This window comes from Antechinus flavipes, chromosome 5 (genome assembly GCF_016432865.1).
Source record: "Antechinus flavipes isolate AdamAnt ecotype Samford, QLD, Australia chromosome 5, AdamAnt_v2, whole genome shotgun sequence".
Classification (NCBI taxonomy): Eukaryota; Metazoa; Chordata; class Mammalia; order Dasyuromorphia; family Dasyuridae; genus Antechinus; species Antechinus flavipes.
In genome coordinates, this window is record NC_067402.1 from 101,419,261 (window position 1) to 101,436,307 (window position 17,047).

The 17,047-nt window shown below is 37.6% G+C and overlaps 2 protein-coding genes across 3 annotated transcripts in view; one reads left to right on the plus strand and one right to left on the minus strand.

Annotated features, from left to right (window-relative positions):
• Positions 1–6,816, plus strand: part of DENND11 (DENN domain containing 11) — a 48,356-nt gene extending 41,540 nt beyond the window's left edge. Inside the window, exon 9 of the mRNA XM_051961988.1 lies at positions 1,133–6,816. Coding sequence (XP_051817948.1) covers positions 1,133–1,328 — 196 coding nt within the window. The 3' untranslated portion in view covers positions 1,329–6,816. The remainder of the gene's footprint in view (positions 1–1,132) is intronic.
• Positions 3,038–17,047, minus strand: part of AGK (acylglycerol kinase) — a 93,520-nt gene continuing 79,510 nt past the window's right edge. For both annotated transcript variants that reach the window (XM_051961989.1, XM_051961990.1), the window contains exons 14-16: positions 15,433–15,503; positions 11,408–11,492; positions 3,038–9,194 (exon numbers count right to left, since the gene is read on the minus strand). In XM_051961989.1, coding sequence (XP_051817949.1) covers positions 9,057–9,194; positions 11,408–11,492; positions 15,433–15,503 — 294 coding nt within the window. In that variant the 3' untranslated portion in view covers positions 3,038–9,056. The remainder of the gene's footprint in view (positions 9,195–11,407; positions 11,493–15,432; positions 15,504–17,047) is intronic.

Below are 17,047 nucleotides of genomic sequence, written 5' to 3' on the forward strand. Positions count from 1 at the left end.
CAAATCACCCTGCCATAGTGGTTAGAGCTGGAATCAAGTCTGGTCTTTGACATGTACCAGTTGTATGGTACTGGGCAACTCTTTTAATCTCTCAAAGTTCCAGACAGTTTTCTTAAAGAAATTGCAGAGATGGTTTCAATCTGCATTGGATTGAAATCCAAGTTTCCTTACCTAAGACTTCATGTATGAAAAAAACACAGGTCTATCTCTGTGTCTAAGGCACAATGCTATGTACTAGAAAAACAAAAGTCCTTCCTTTTGAAGAGCTTACATTGTAGGCCAGGGTCTTTTCTTTCTTTTTCTTTTTCTTTTTTTTTTGGCTGAGGCAATTGGAGTTAAATGACTTGCCCTAGATCACATAGCTAGGAAGTGTTAAGTGTCTGAGGATAGATTTGAATTCAAGTCCTCCTGACTTTAGGGCTGGTACTCTATCTACCATACAACCTAGCTGCCCCTAGGCCAGGGTTTTTAACGTGGAATTCTTGAACGCCCAAAGGATTCATGGATAGATTTAAGGGGAAGGCATTTATAAATAAAAATTTTTGAAAAAATTTCCACTTAATTTTCACTAAACGAAATTCAGCATTTTCTTCAGTTATGAAGGTAGGGTCAAGAAGTTCATAGGCTTCATCTCATTGAGAGGACTCAACACAAAAAATGGTTAGAAACTCCTGTATTAGGGGCATCTAATATACAGAAAAATAAATAAATGTAAGGTTATCATAAGTAGGAGAGGGCATTAACAACTAAGGGAATTAGTGAGAGCTTCAAGAAGATATCTTTAAGCCAATTTTTGAAGAAAGCCAAGGATTTTATTTCATTATTTTCCTCCTTTCTACTCTTCCTTAAAAGATTACTACCCTATTTTGGACACTGTTCTATGTAACACATCCATTAACCTTCTTCAAATTTGGCCTTGCTCAAGTGAAGTTTTCTTCCCTTCTCTTTTACTTTCAATTTAAAGCTCTCTCTCCAGGACAAAGTAATGCCCCTTTTGCCTTTTAAAAAAGTAAATGCTTTAAAATACTTTGAAAACAGAAGTACTCAATGGTTTTTTTCCTATTTAGGTTTTCTAATGATGATCTGGGTGAACTTTTGTTCCATTTCTCATATTATAATTTGGACATTGCAGGTTTTTTCTGGAGCAGAACAATAGGATATTCCAGACTTTGCTGGAGGTCTCCGCAAGCCAAGACAAGACCCTGACAGCAGAGCATGCCCGCGGTATGGGCCTGGATCCCCAAGGGGACCGAAGCTTTCTTATGGACCTGCTGGAAGCATATGGCATTGATGTGATGCTAGTCATTGATAATCCTTGCTGCCCATAGAGAGGGTATGATTCCCTCATTTGAAGAGAAGCGTCCCTGGAGTTCATCCCACTGGTTCCCAAAGGATTCCATTTTTATTTAACAAGTTTATAAGAAAGGATATTATTTATACTTTCCAACAAATGTAATTTTTACATTTTCCTTTTTTCCTTTTCTCTATTCCCCAAATTGAACGACCTTGGTTTTGTATTCTGGCTCTGAAAGAACTTTCACCCCAAAGCTGCTCTGGTTTTGGGCCTGGTCTGATCTTGGGAAGGGAGAGAGAAAGGTGATTTCTTAAGATCTTCTAGAGTAACTCAGGGATGAAGTTGAAAGGAAGATCAGTTACCAGGATAGGTTATGGGAGGTCTGCTTTTCTAAAACATTGGAATAGACTTTGGGAAGGTCAAAGAATTTCTTTTAACTGGTTGTGTTAAAGCGAAGACAACCATCTGTCCAGATGCCCAAAGGCAAGGGACCAGATACCCTCTCTAAGTCTCTAGATACATTTTAGGACTTTGATCCTCTGATCTCATCATGATTTCCTGTTTGGAAGTGACTGTAGGGTAGGACACAAGTATGCTTCTCAATCTTAAGTACTACTGTAAACTGGCATGAATGTCACCGTAAAATTGGCAAAACTTGAATGAAGCCCTGAAACCTTTCTAGGGATGCTATAAGGCCATTCATTCCCCTTTCTCTCTGTTCTTTATTCTATATAGCTCAGGCTGTAGAGTTTAAATGGGGGCAAGACTTGACTACCATGCCCATTGTCAAAAATGTTCCTACCATTTAATTTCCATTCAGGGCTATCTATAACTGGGTTTAAAAAGCAAGTTTTATAACAGACAAGTGGTATGTAACTAAGGATAAACTTTTCAAAAGGTTATAGCAGACCTTCTGTGACAGAATCTAGTATTTGGGCTGATTAGCTCAGTTGGTCAGAGTATTACATTAAACAAAGCTGAGGAAATGGATGTGATCTCTTTTAAAAGTCCTCTTTATTTTTAACATGAAGGGCCATTTATGGCATTCTTGATTCTTGCAATTGAAGCTGGGGACAGAGAAGTTTAATTTATTCCCTTCCTAGATAGGAAGGAATCTCAACAGTGCCTTCTCTCAGGGTGTAGTGGTCAAGAAACCACTGAACATGAGTTACAGAAGCATCCAAGTTCCCACAAAACTTTGTCTGGATGTTTTTCATAGCCATGTTCTAAGTAGTGAGTGACTGCCCTCCTGTTAACTTGGAGGAAGAAGGGAGGGAATTGTTAAGTTAGCTGCAGTTAGCAGCCTGCTCCTGTGAGCTACAATGAGACCTTTCACTATGTAGGCCCATAGGAGTGGTGATATAGAAATTATTCTTTCTATTGGGTCTTCAGTTTGTCTCATCACCCGGGCTCTTAGTGGAAAGTGCTTTCTCCCTTTTCCTTCTCTCGTTATGCTATTTAAAAATAGATATATATGCCTGTGCTCACCAGGTGAATTGCCCATAGTTGAGAAAAACAGTGAGGAAATAATGAATTGTATTTTTTACCATCATGGTTGACAAAAGCTTCTGTTTTCTTTAGAAGTGTTTACTCAGCCTGGCTATTAGGATGTGAAATAATAAGTACTGTGAAATGTAGATATACTTGATGGTAATACAAACACATTCTCCATTTTTAGGGCATAACGTTTTTTAGTAAACAAATAAGTATGGACTTTTAAGTATTGCCAGTAGACTTAATCAATTTTGTTGGGGACAGTAGCCAGCATTCCAGTGATAGAAATATTTATAAAGAAAAAAAAAATCGAATTTCCTCTTTGGAACATCCTGGGCCTTCTTTTTTGCCACTATTACTCCGCTGTCTCTAACATGCTCCCCCATTCATAGGATCTGAAGCTTAAAAAGATCTTTAGGAATATATATTCATCCTGAGATGCAATCCAGTCCCTTTTGTCATTATTCACTAATTTTTTCTTATACCAGCAGGTAAAGTTTTTCCCCTCTAATCCCTTCAGTGTAAAAGTACCCAGGCCTAATCATCATTATCAATTCCCTTAGAGCAGACTGGAAATCAAGGGCCTCATGGTGGAAAGGAACTCACTTAGGTACACAGGATGTCAGAACTACTTAAGAGGCATTAGCCAGCACAAGCCATGGCTGTGGACTTTTTGTTTTAAAGTCTAAGCTTATGTTGCAAAAAGCATTAGTGTTAGGTAGTGCTATATGGAAAGGAGACAGGATTAAATTTTACATGAGCTTTCTGATCTTGTTACACTGAAGCATTCCTTCTCTCTAGTGGGTGATTGTTGTTTTGCAATACTGGACCAGGGGTTTTGTACCCTACTGAGCCATAGTAAACAGTCACTGACTTGAAATAGAAAATATTTTGCTCTCATAGGGCATCGGCCATCAAAGCATCATAGATGTTTTTTATTCCCATTTTGGGGGAAGGGAAGAAGGGAAGCAGGTTAGAGATTAAAAGGAATGAGGAATTTGCCTGGGTAGAATCTGTGGCACTTATTTGCATATGTAATTTACTGTTCTTCCCTTTGTTAAAATAAAGCAAAATTTGGGACCAAAATATGTTTAAAAAAAAAAAAAAACTAGTGTGAAAATCCCCATACCAAAACATCTATTGATCCACTGCATTTTAACCTGAGCAGTGGAAGGATGAAGAGAAATTTAAAACTTTACCGCCGCCTTGTTCTTAGTAGAACAAGCTTAACAGAAGCTATAGAAATTGAAGATGTTAATATTTTGAACAAACTAGAAAAATCCTTTAAAACAGAACCATGAGATTGTCTTTAAAGTATTCTTGTGGGAGAACCTCCTGTGAAGAACAACAACTAAATTGAGCCTTTTAATGCAGTGATGCTCCAAGATAAGGTTAAAAATTTACACTGTAGTAGGTACAAGTTACAGATGTCAGAAGTCTTGCCCAATTCCAACAGATAAATAGCTCATGCCTGTAAGAACTTAAGGGCATGAAGAATCAATGTTCTTGCCCAATTCCAACAGATAAATAGCTCATGCCTGTAAGAACTTAAGGGCAAGAAGAATCAATGTTCTCCTAAGGTCTGATGCTTGATAGCAGCAAAAGAAAAAAAAAAAAAAAACGAAAAAAAAAAACTGGGTAGACCCAAGGATGTAGATCATTAGTATCTTATCACTAAGATCTGTCTTTGCACTTGACTGATGAGATCAAGAATCCCTTGATTTGGGTGGCAAAAGCTACAGCTTCCCCATTCCCTGCCCTGAACTATGACTACAGAGAGTAGCCCCCTAACTTTTGTAGTCCCTATTCATCTTTTATGATGATCTGTAGGACTTTTTCGTATTAAAAATGGATGCTACCACAGTTTGACTTGACTGACAGAAAGTTGAAAGGGAATGAAGTCCTTGTTTTTTAGCATGTCCTTAAAAGCTGTCATTAGAAATCTTATCTTGATTACTAATTGGTCTATACTCTAAAGAGCTGTAGAAGATTACTGAGTATGGTTAGAAAATCCTGCAAATTGATCTTTTTTCCTTATAAAAAAGGAAGAGTTATTTAGTTGCTTACTGATAGAAAAATATTTCAAAATTATAATGCAATGCTGGAAAAAGACAATTACATTATATTAAGGAGACCTAGCCTAAAAAGCCACAGAAATATGATTTAGACATCTTGGCAGAGGGATGGGAGTTGTCATTAAATATAAATATTGTCTTCTCAGGAAATAAGGTTTAGTTATTCCTGAAGGAGACATGTTAGTTAAACCAAATGCAAAAAAATCTATTTTCTTAGAAAGTAGTAAAGCTGCATATTTCTGATCAGTCAGCCCCTATTAATAAACTGCTCCCTGGGGAGGATACAATATTGAAAAAATGGTATCATATTTTTGCTCTGATGGAAGAAAAGAAGAGGAGCACAGGAGAGGGAGAACCAAAAAAATCCTACCAAAATTAGGTTTATTCTCTTCATTTAGATTACTCTTTGGTCATCCTAGAAATGTTAAATTTGAAAAAAAACAACTGATATATCTGAATATAATCTGATTCTTCTTGCCATTTGATGAGTGCAGCCTCCTGAACACCTTCAAGATGGAAAGCACATCGAATTATTAATGTCACGGTTCTTTAACCTATGCTAGCAATAACAAAAGCCTGAAGTCTTCTCCCTCTCTCCCCTTCTCCAAAATCCCTTTTCCCTGAAAGGTCTTTACCTACTGCATATGAAACCATGAAATCAGTAGGGTGACTACTACTCCAGTGACAGTGCTTGCAAACCTACTAACCCCTTAGATGTTACAATTCCAAAGGCCCAAGGAAGGATTAATCCTAATAAGACAAAAATGGCACTTGAATTTGTTCTGTTGTACAAATGGTTGCTGTATAGTTTTTATCATATTTGTATAGATCCAAGTCAAATGGGCTACAGAGGTTGATATGACCATAGTTACAGAAAATAGTTTTTACAATTAAAGTTCACATTTTAACATGAACACATGGATTGTAATCACTCTGTGGCTGTTACATTCCACTCCCTTTGACTGTGCAGAGCCTTTTGGCTGATGCTGAGGAGCTTGCCTCTGCCTGGGCCCATGTTGGGTCGTGAAGCTCGTCTGGACTATATCACCATGCTTGTACCCAGGTGATGCCTGAAAGATTGCTGCTCCTAGAGGTGCACCATTCTCTTGGAACAGCCGCCATCCTTGAGAGTTCAAGAAGAGAGATTAAATTTACAAGTTCATTCAGAAGAGAAAGATTCACTATCTCACTTCAGTTGAATGTTCTATCTCCATGAATAAGGAATGCAAGTAAGACCAAACACCTATTCCACAGGCAGATACGGAAACTGTGACTCTGTTGGTATAAGAAACTTCCTTTGCCAATGCCTATCAAGATTTCTGTAACTTATTTTGTGGCTTCTTAATTTGAGGTTAACAAATCATATTTCAGAGGATAGTGAACTTAGATGGAATAAAAAACCCAATCTCCTTATTTTCACTATAATTGAAATTGAGTCTTTTCAATTATGAATACAGGCAAGTAACCACGGTATTACTTCACTAGAATACCAAAGGGATGCATTACATAAAAAGAGTGAAGAATCCCTGTCTTGATGTTTACCTGTAGCAGTATCAAATATGCTGCACCAGATAAAAATGTAATTTGGGAAATAGTTAATGAAATAAATAAAAATACAATAGAACACATGATGTTAATATGTATTTTGTAAAGTCTAAATGCAAATTACAGAGATTCTCATGTATAATATAATGATCTAGTTTCTATTTGAGTTTGACAACACTGGCATCCAGTACTGAAAAATTAAGTCATTCATCCAGGGTCACAGAGCCTATCATTTGTTAAAAAGTTTATTCTAATGTAATAATCCATTTTCTAAAATTGGTAAATGATAAAAGATTAGATTTTATTTCATGTAATTTGTTTTTTCTTTTGAATAGGGGACAGTGTTGTGCCCTGAGACCATTTACTATTATAAACAACTTTGGAATAAATAAAAAAGCCATTCTGTTGCTTCTTTCCCATCTTGTCAAAACAAACCACCATCAACATATTTGTAGAAACATGCTGTTCTAAGAACAATTTTGATACCAGACTTCTTGCTGTCCAGTGCTACCCCTATAGATATATTCTGTTTCTTTATAAGGTAGTATATAGTATATGGAGAAAGGCAAAGAAATAATGTCACAATATGGAGGGGTGTGTGTGTGTGTGTGCATTTACACCTATTTCTTAGAGAAATAGAGCAAACTCATACAGGAAGAGTTGTCCTTATAATATCATCAGCAAAACAAAGATGTGCAATATAGTAAAAATGAATAAATAAAAGCCAGAACTAGGCAACAAAAACCCTCATGTACTTCGACTTTAAAATGTTAACATTAAAAACAAAAATGGATGGTGGCAGTATGTAATATTAATTTTGTTCAATACATCCTTTCTCCAACATCAATCCAAATGCACAATTTGGGGAAAGGATTAAAGAAATGAGAAAAAAAATAGCACAGGAAACTGTAACTACTCTTTCACAAAAGGAAGTCAAAAGATGGAGGGAAGGGAATACGGATTTTGAAGGAAAAATGGATTTTGCTGTTTACAAGCTCTGTTATAGAAAACAGGCTCTTAGAGAAAACACCCTATATGTTGCAAAAAAGGAGGGGGGAGAAGTGCCATTTAAATGGTTCTTTATATGCAGCATTTTATAGACATTATATCAGCTGATTTCCAAAATGCCCCAAAAGGCAGGTGGTACAAATATTTCTCATTTTACAGATGAGCAAACTGAAACAAATAAAAGCTCAGTTAATACATCCACAGTTCAGAAGTTATTAAAACGGCCAGGATTTGCAACCTACTCTTCCGATTCCAAATCTGGGGGTCCATCTCTCTAAAACTAAAAATTACCTCCTTTTTTACAAATTGATCATTTCTCACTGGGCAGGAATTGAGGGGAAGAGGAGTTTGAGATTTTCTCTAAATATAATTGAACTTACTCAAAATTAGAAGGCTAGTATAATATATAGAACACAAGTCTAGAGTCAGAAGATGTAGGTTCAAATACTAGATGCATAACCATGAACAAGTTGTTTAAAATAATTGAACCTTTATCTGAAAAACAAGGCTAATATTTACATCTAAGTTATCTTAAAAGGTTGCTGTAAGGGAAGCATTTTTGAAAATCTTAAAGCATTATAATTGTAAGTTATTATGAAAGGTCCTACTTAAGAAGATAGAAGGCACAAAGAGAACATAGAAATGTACATTAAGCACAAATTAAGCTGGGGGAGATATTTGTGTCTGGGTTTTTTTTTTTTGTTTTTTTAATGAGGTAATGAATGAAAGGGTGGCAAGGAAAAAATTCTTAGGGAGGACTCTCTCCTTCAGGACTTTCTTTCCTGAACTATGTTTATATTCATTTAAAATCAGGTGCATCACAATGTCATATTTCAACTTAAGGAAGAAGCTGCTATATATGTACTTTCTGTTAAGGTAGGGCCAAGTCAAGAGAAATGAAAATGAGGGCCTGCCAACAGGGGCCTTTCCTTAGAAGGTGCTGAAGACAGAAAAAGCTTTGAGAAAAGAGAGATACTCTAAAGGGTGATAGGGAGTGAGTGGCTTTAATACCTGAAGGAGCTATAATTTTATCTGTGTAGATATTCCCTCTAAGTGAAAACCCCTCTAGGACTAAGCCCTACTCGGGGTGACCAGAAGTAGTTATCCTTTGCATCCAAGCTGGGGATGAGCCTTCGGACTCAGGTGACCACAATGGTCCTAAAGAGTAGAGGCGGAGTGTGCGACCAAGCTCACACTCTACCCTTTCCAGCTGAGGAGGACCTGACCGAGCTTCCATTCCGCTGTCATTGCCTTGTTATGCTGACACAACAGAGGAGCACACTTTGGGGTGGGGGCTAATAGATGCTCCTACCCTTTTCCATTTCAAGATGTGCTGTTTGGCAGTGTTAAGAAACTCCTTGAAAGTCAGGATGCACACCAGGGGAAACCAACATCCAAGAGGGCAGACTATCGAGACAAAAACTGAAGCACATTTTAATGGAAGCTGGCTACACGACAGGTAGTGAACAGGACATGCTGGGATGCTCTGAGTGGCAAAGGGGCACTTCATAAGCAGCAGCCCCCCAGACAACAAGGTGCTGCTCTCCAGAGGGGGCCCCCTTTGCCCCAAAGGTATTAGCAGAGCACAGCCCCACCTTCCTGCAGGGCCCCCCCACTCCGAGAAGAGTGCCCATTCGCGCTCACTGCCCAGGTCCCTGCAGCATCTTCTCTCTCTGTCGCGGGTCACAGAAGAAATGGAGTTTCTTGGGCAGCAGCGTCACCTCCACGTGCATGGCCTCGTACTCCTCGCTGTCGATGCTGAAGGACCCACCTGTTCCCTATAGGGAAGAAGAAGCCCAGAACGGAGAACTCAGTGGCCACGGTACTACACGCTACCAATGGCACAGCATACAACTGGAACAGATGCAGCGCAATATCCTGAACACATCCTAACATGAGACTGACTTGAAACTCAAGCAGCTCCAACCTTAACTGTTCCTATAGCTGTTGGCACTGATTTATTCATGGATTACTCCCAAGGGATATCCTAGGCACAAGTCAGGATCTCAAAAGATTTCCTAAGAGACGTTAGCTGGCAAACTGTTCAGTGACCCTTTGGTTATTAGCAGCAGGTGAGGCTTACAACAGGGAGACATGCTTACATTTGCCCCCACCACGGAGATGCCCAGTGGAGAGCACAAATGGAAGAGCGCATCCCCACTGATAGGACTGAAAAATGACCCAATAAAAATCTTATAATCAGAGTGAGAGCTACATTCCAGTGGTGTTCCGGCAACATCAAAACTATTCTAGGAATAGGACCTCAGTAACCCATCCTTTCCTCCATGAAGGACTGAAGGAAAAACATGGACAATTTGTATTGGATAAAGAAGTTACAGATGAGTTAAAGCATCTCATATTGAAAGGAGTACTGCTTGTAATGAAATCATATAGAATACAGATGGCAAATTGAGAGGTATAATGCTGTTACTGAAGGATGAATGAAAATCTTGTTTTCAGATTTTGAGGCAAGTCCTAGGCAGAAATTGGCTAGGAAATGATGATGACAAGTACATTTTGTTGTTTCCAATAGAGAATTATAATGGAAGTCTTTATGTGACCTCAAGTAATTATTTTCACATGTTGCTTGGTAAAAGAGACAAATTCACCTATTAGTCTGTTCTTTTAAAATTAGAAATATAAGTTGTCATAATAAGGAAAAGATCAAGAAAACCTATTTTAAGAAATTAGAATATTACCAACAAAGTCCAGCAGCAAGAGATAAAGAGAAATCCCATTTAAAATAACTGTAGACAAAATAAAATACTTGGGGGTCTACCTGTTAAGACAAACCCAGCAATTATATGAACACAACTATAAAACATTTTTCACACAAAGTCAAATCTAAACAACTGAAAAAAATATTAATTGCTCATGGGTAAGCTGAGCCAATATTATAAAAATTACAATTCTTCAATACCATACCAATCAAAACATTCTTTTATAGAACTAGGAAAAATCAAATGACAAAATTCATCCAGAAGAACAAAAGCTCAAGAATATCAAAGGAATCAATAATAAAAAAAAAAAAAGTAAAAGAAGATCATCTAGCCATACCAGATCTCAAACTGTATTATAAAGTAGTAATTATCAAAACAATTTGATATTGGCTAAAAAATAGTGGTGATCAGTAGAACAGATAAGGTACAAATTATATTGTAGTAAATAACTATAATGATCTAGTGTATGATAAACTCAAAGATCAAAGCTTTTGGAACAAAAACTGCTGGGAAAACTGGAAAACAGTTTGGCAAAAACTATGTACAGACCAACATTTCACATCTTTTACCAAGATAAGGTCAAAATGGATACACGATTTATACCTAAAGGGTGATACCATTAGCAAATTAAAAGAACATGGAAGAGCTTATCTGTCAGATTTATGGACAAGGGGAGAATTTAGAACAAAGAAGATATAGACAGCATTACAAAATGAAAAATAATTTTTAAAGTAAAAAGATTTTGCACAAACAAATCCAATGCACCCAAATTACAAGCATGCATTTTCATTTTATTCAAGTCTTCTTGTATAAAATTATTAACATGAAAATGTTTAAAAAAAAAAAAAGAACCCCCACTTTGGGAAGCAAATATCAAATCCTGGCCTTGGAAGTGTTTTTTCCTTGTACCCTGTGAGGCAGAATATTAGACCTTTAGTGTTGGAGGTTAGCATCTCTGAAATCACCGCAATGTGTTTTCACATGGAGGAATGAGAATGAGAGCTTTTATTTTATAGAACGCCTCAGCAAAAATAAAAGAGCAAAGTCAGTTAAAAAAAAAAAAAACTGCCACCCCTGTTAAGTAAGGAGCATACATATTATTCACCATTAATGGAGGAGCATATTAAGGGAGGTCATATAGCTAGAATGTCAAAACTGGAATTTGAATCCAGGTCTTCCACAGCTCCAATCTGATGCTGATTCCATTATAAATGTTGCTGTAGGGAAGTAAAAAGACAGATGGTGCAAGCCTGCTACCTCTGAACTCTTACCTCAGGAAGAAGCAATGTACACCGGCTGGCTTGGAGGTACTCAGAGCCTTCAGGACACACATGAGGGTCTCTCATCTTTTGACTTCTATTGAAATAAAAAAAAAAAAAAACAAGCTTAGAAACTTACAGAAATAACTAATAAGGAATTTACTGTCCTATAAAGGAGCAGACTCAAGATAGAACTAAGGCTTAAGTATACAAAAGCTAAAGATAGAAAATTCCCAAACATATCTGGTAGTCAAAGAAGGCCTATGGCCACTGAGCATTTCAAGACACAAAGCTTATCTGAGAAAACATGACTATGCACAACAAGCATTAGTTCTTTTATTCAAAGTAGTAATACTGCCTCCATTCATGTTCTGAGCTCTTAAAATAACCCCAAAGGGTCACACAGCTAGGAACTGTTAAATGTCTGAGGCCAAATTTGAACTCAGGTCCTCCTGACTTCAGTGCTTTAACATCAATTACATTGAAATGAAGAGTTATGAAAAATAAAAGACAATAAAAAACAGACAATATCCCTGTCCCTCATTTTTTACTTCTTGATATAAACCTAGGTTTCAACAACACTAATTGTTTAGTATTTAAAGTGTTTACTTTAGTGTTAGTTAACACTAAAAGATATTAAAAGATATTTTTACTCTAAATGAAATCAGGTGTTCATCTAAGCATTCCTAAGAAATATTAAAAAAAAAAATCCTTCATAGTCTACAAGTGCTTTCACCTAGAATAAAAATGTTAATCACATTTGTAGTGCTTCAGGATTTAAAAAGCATTTTTCTTATAACACTTGGGAGATGAACAATCTGAATGCCCCCATTTCATAGATGTCATTATAGTCTTAGAGAGAATACATGATTTGTTTGTGGTCATGCTACTTACTAGCAAGTAACTTCCTACCTTCTCACTATTACAATAGCTTTGTCAAAACTGCCCTTCAATTCATCCTCCACAGAGCTACCAAAGTGTAATTTCCTTAAGGAAACCTTCGACCATGTTGCTTTCTCACCAATAACAGAGTCAGTCTCGTGGTTCCTTAAGATCTCTAGGGCCAAATTCACGTTGGTCCAACTGAAGAAGCTCTGGGGTTAGAGAACCGGCCTCTGGTGCTAACTGGCTATATCACCTAAGAAAGTCACATAATGTCCCTGGGCCTAAGTTTCCACAGCTGTTGCAAAACGATTGGATTAGATCATTTCTGAGGTATTTTTTCAGCTCTAGGGTATGATTTTATGGCACTAGGGTTAGCATGTAATGCCCCTCACCCTGATACCTGGGGTTATGCTCCCCTTTAGGCAGTCTTTGGGCTTCAACCCAACTGGCTGCTTGCTATTCCTCAGACAAGACATTGTAGCTCTCCATCCTTATGCTGCTGGGCAGGCTGTGCTCCATGCCTCTCTCACCCAAGTTTTAAAAAAAAATTCTAGCTTCCTTCCAAAATTCAATGTTTGAATCTAGTACTTCACCCAAAACTAAGTGGTTATTAAATCTCCCAAACCCAATGGGTTTTTTTGACAAAAAGGCTTAGGCATCAAATATCAAATTCCTTAAAGAATGGAGAAAAGATAAGAAATCTAAGTGAATCACTCTAATGTTTATTTCCTAGTCTTCAAGCTATATTACGTCTTCAAACATAAAACCACCAAATTAAAAAAAAAAAAAAAAACTCTTGGAAGCCCAGATCTCATTTTATCTTTTCTGCTATCAATTCTTCAGATGCAATGGATGCTGTTTCCCTGTGGGAACAAAAGTCCATGAAAATGACACAAACAATAACTTTCACCCACCCCAAGTCTCCTCTTCTTTAGGGTAACCCATCTGTAATTATTGGACTAGACAAAGATATATGCAGTCAGCAGATAAGCCAGGTGTTAGATGTACATGAAGTTAGGCTGGAAGCATGGTTTGCTCAGAAGGAAGTGTTTCTGGGAAATCACCACATGACTTAGTAACTCCTGGGAAGCAAATAGTTTAAAAACCTAAATGGTAATGGAGGCGACAGGGATGAGAGGGACAACAGAAAATTAGGAGAAATCAAAGAGGGGGCTGAAGCTTGATAAATACTGACAGAAATCTTGGAGGGAAAAATAAAAAAGGAAGCATGACTTTAGGGAAAAGAGAAATAATCCCTAGCAGTACAGATATTGTTGAAGTGACACAGTTGGAAAATGGGCTCTGGCTTAGAACAACCCTAAAAGGGTTCAAATCAATGAAAAACACAAAAACCTCAAACTCTTCATTTCTCTTTTTCAATTTTGTTGTTCTAGTCAAGAAGAAAACATCATGTTAACAGTTCAAAGCAACAAAGATACTAGCTAAGGGTAAATGATCTTTCCTTTAGTCCTTACAAATTAACTTAGAATCAGAATTTTGGAGCTATAAAGAACCTCAAGATCTTCTAGTCTCTCTCCTTCCCTATTATCTAAAAGATGAATATATGGAAGCCCAGAAAGTTTAAATTATTTTCTCAAGATAGCAGAATAAAGAGAAGTGAGTCTCTCTTGGCTCTGCCTCAAACAATTTTGTGGATTTCAAGAGGGATCATAGCAGCCACGAAGCCTTTCTTTACATGAGAGTGGCCAGAAAAAAAAAAGAACTGGTTCCACAAGACACATATGCTTTATGATACCACTAGAAAAAGCAGTCTAAACTCTTCTCATCTAAATAAAATCAGATGATACATGTTCCTCTCTAAAAACAATTTATTCATATATATATATATATATGTACATATACATGCACATATTTATACATATTCTTAAAAAAAAAAAATGCCCTGTCCCTTTCGATGGCTAGAGAGCTGGATTAAAATCAGGAATTCTTATGTTCAAGTCTCCCTGCTGACTGACATACTGGCTGTGGGATTGTGGGAAAGTTACTGAGTGTTTCAATGTCTTGAGCAACTCTTAAGACTAAGTCTCAGAAAAGCTGCTGACCTGCACTGTTTCCTCACCTGAGAGTTCCCTTTCCCAATGAACTCACAGGTCTAGTCCTTATTCCCATCCCCGATCCTACCTTTATCATTCCAACTGTCCTAACGTGGCTAAAAGGTTCTTTTCTTGGAGGAACCCAGCACTATATGTGACTCTTCCTACCCTCTTCAAAAAGCCATAAGTACAACAAAAAAAGCCATAAGGACCTGAAACTTGACATAAAGCAATCATCAGATCAGAAGGAGAGATTAATCCCATCACCAGAGAGATTTTGTCATTATCTGGCCTCAGTGACAATTCTTTAAGAAAACAAAAGGCATTTTCCATACAGATAAACCCTAGATTGTGTTGAGTCTGAAGAGTGCACTGAGAGTTGGGATGATCACAATAACCATGGGGACCCTGCTAGGATAAAGGTGCTTTTGCCCTCTTCAGGCAGCAGAGGGAATACTGAGAACAAAAACTGGTCAAGAGAAAGGGAAAGCCTCTGCCCAAGAACATGGTGGCCTCTCTAGCTGTTCTTAAAGACCCCGCAGGGCTGTGCAGCAGAGGCCTGGGGAAAGGTTGGCCATCCAAGGTCTGGCAGGGGACGGGGTTGGGGTTTCCTTGGGCACAAGCCTATTCTAAGCTCAGCAGCTAGTGTCTTTTGCCCCTCTTTCCCTACCCAAGCTCCCTTTATCGGTTTGATGGCATCTCTCCTAATGGAAGCCTCAGGAAGGGGCTAGAGGCAGGGACTTGCCTCATTTTTGGTTTTGTAGCCACCTAAGACAATCCCTAGTACATAGCAGGTATTTATCAAGTGGTTGATAGCTGGTCAATTAAAATTCTGGGGAAAGAAAGAGTCTTTCACTTTCCTTGTGAGTTAAAAAAAAAAAATGAAGCTGCTAAGAAGTATATATGATCTACTGAAGGTGGATCTGAGCATGAAAGTCCAATCTGACAAGCTAAACTAAAATCCAAGAGAAAAATAAAAACCCCATTAGATTCTTTCTTTTAACTCTCAGATAGTCCACTGGTGAATTTGAAGAACACGAGGGTCTAAAATCTCACTTTTATCATTCTCCAAACCAGCCTCTTTTCTTCTGTACTTACCCTATTGTGATAAAGTCACTTTTACTGACAGTATCTGGTTCAATGCAAATGTTCATGAAATCTTCTGTGCCCTGAGAAAGAGAATTCAGAAAACTCTTATTAGTGTTTATATAACACTGCAGCTGATAGGATTTAGCCTGGAATGTTCATGATTCCATTCAATTCAGTAAGGCTTTAGTAGTAAATGTTCAATGTGAGGAAAACATGATGCTAGAGAGCAACGAAGATAAGTTTAGACAGGACAGTCCCTTATTCTATAAATTCTACTTCTCTGATGCAAAAATATCTAACCTCGAGCTCAACTAACCTATAAAACATGATGTTTTCCTACATAATCAGACTCCTACTCTTGATTCTTCCTGACCAGCCTTACTTACTCTGGTCAGCCTGATTATAAGCGGCTAACTACGGCTCTAATTAGAAATGGTAGGTCTTTTTTTTCCCCTGGGGCAATTCAGGTTAAGTGACTTGCTCAGAGTCACACAACTTGGAAGTGTTAAGTGTCTGAGTCCAGATGTGAACTCAGGTCCTGCTGACTTCAGGACTGGTGCTCTATTCTCTGCACCAACCAGCTTCCCCAAATGGTAAGTCTTAAAGTAGAAATAACTCTGCCTCTACTGGCAACTACAAGGCCAGGAATGACAAAACAAAGGTAGTATTTGGAATCACCAGTGAATTCTCTCCACCCAGCAGCTTTGAAACTGTGTCACTATACATCCGGTTTAAGAAGATAACAATTACCAATAGTAATTTATAATCCCTCCAAAATGCTAACAGGGGCAAATGCAGAACTCGGTATCATCCCCTGCTTGAGAGACTAAGGGAATGGTGTAAAAGAGAACTAAGGAAATATTTAAAACTTTAGCAGCACTGACTTTTTTTTTTAAAGTCTTTGTGATTAATAAATTTTTCTTAGATGAATGGCCATTACTGTTGCATCTTTGGGGTTCTTTTTCTTCTCTTTCTCAGTCTGATTTTAATTCGAGATTCAAATTACAATTAAAGCTCAAGTTATTCCAAATAAATACGCTGTCTAGATCTATAATGACACTTTACCTTCTTTATAGATTACAAACAGCAGATAGGTAAAAGTAAAGTCAACAGAATGGATGGAGATGTATTGGTTAAAAAATGAAAACAGCCTCTAAATGGTTATGTGACACATCTTGGTAGAAAGGAAAATTTTCTACTTTCTCCCACTTTTGCAACACTGATAACCTTTTTGCAACTACACTGGTTTTTTCATGTGGGTTGCCTATGATTTTTAATATTATTCATCACATCAAATGACAGGATATTTTTCTATTAGTTCACCAATGTTAAAAAAAAGGCACTTTAACAATCACTTTGGAAACTCTAAATCAGTGATTTTAAAGAATGTAACCTAGGTTTTGGGGCTGGGTCAAAATGCAAATCACATAAAACTGTGTCTTAAAATTTATAATGACAAGAGTGAACTGATGGGACTGGTAGTCTACAGGGCCTTGTGCCCTGTCAAAATGGTCTTGAGGGCAGATAAGCTGAAGACTGCTCTAAGCCAATACTTGCAGGGCCAGAATTATTTACTAGAGCCTAAGAAACTTTAAAACAAACATCCTCCCCAATGACACGAGTG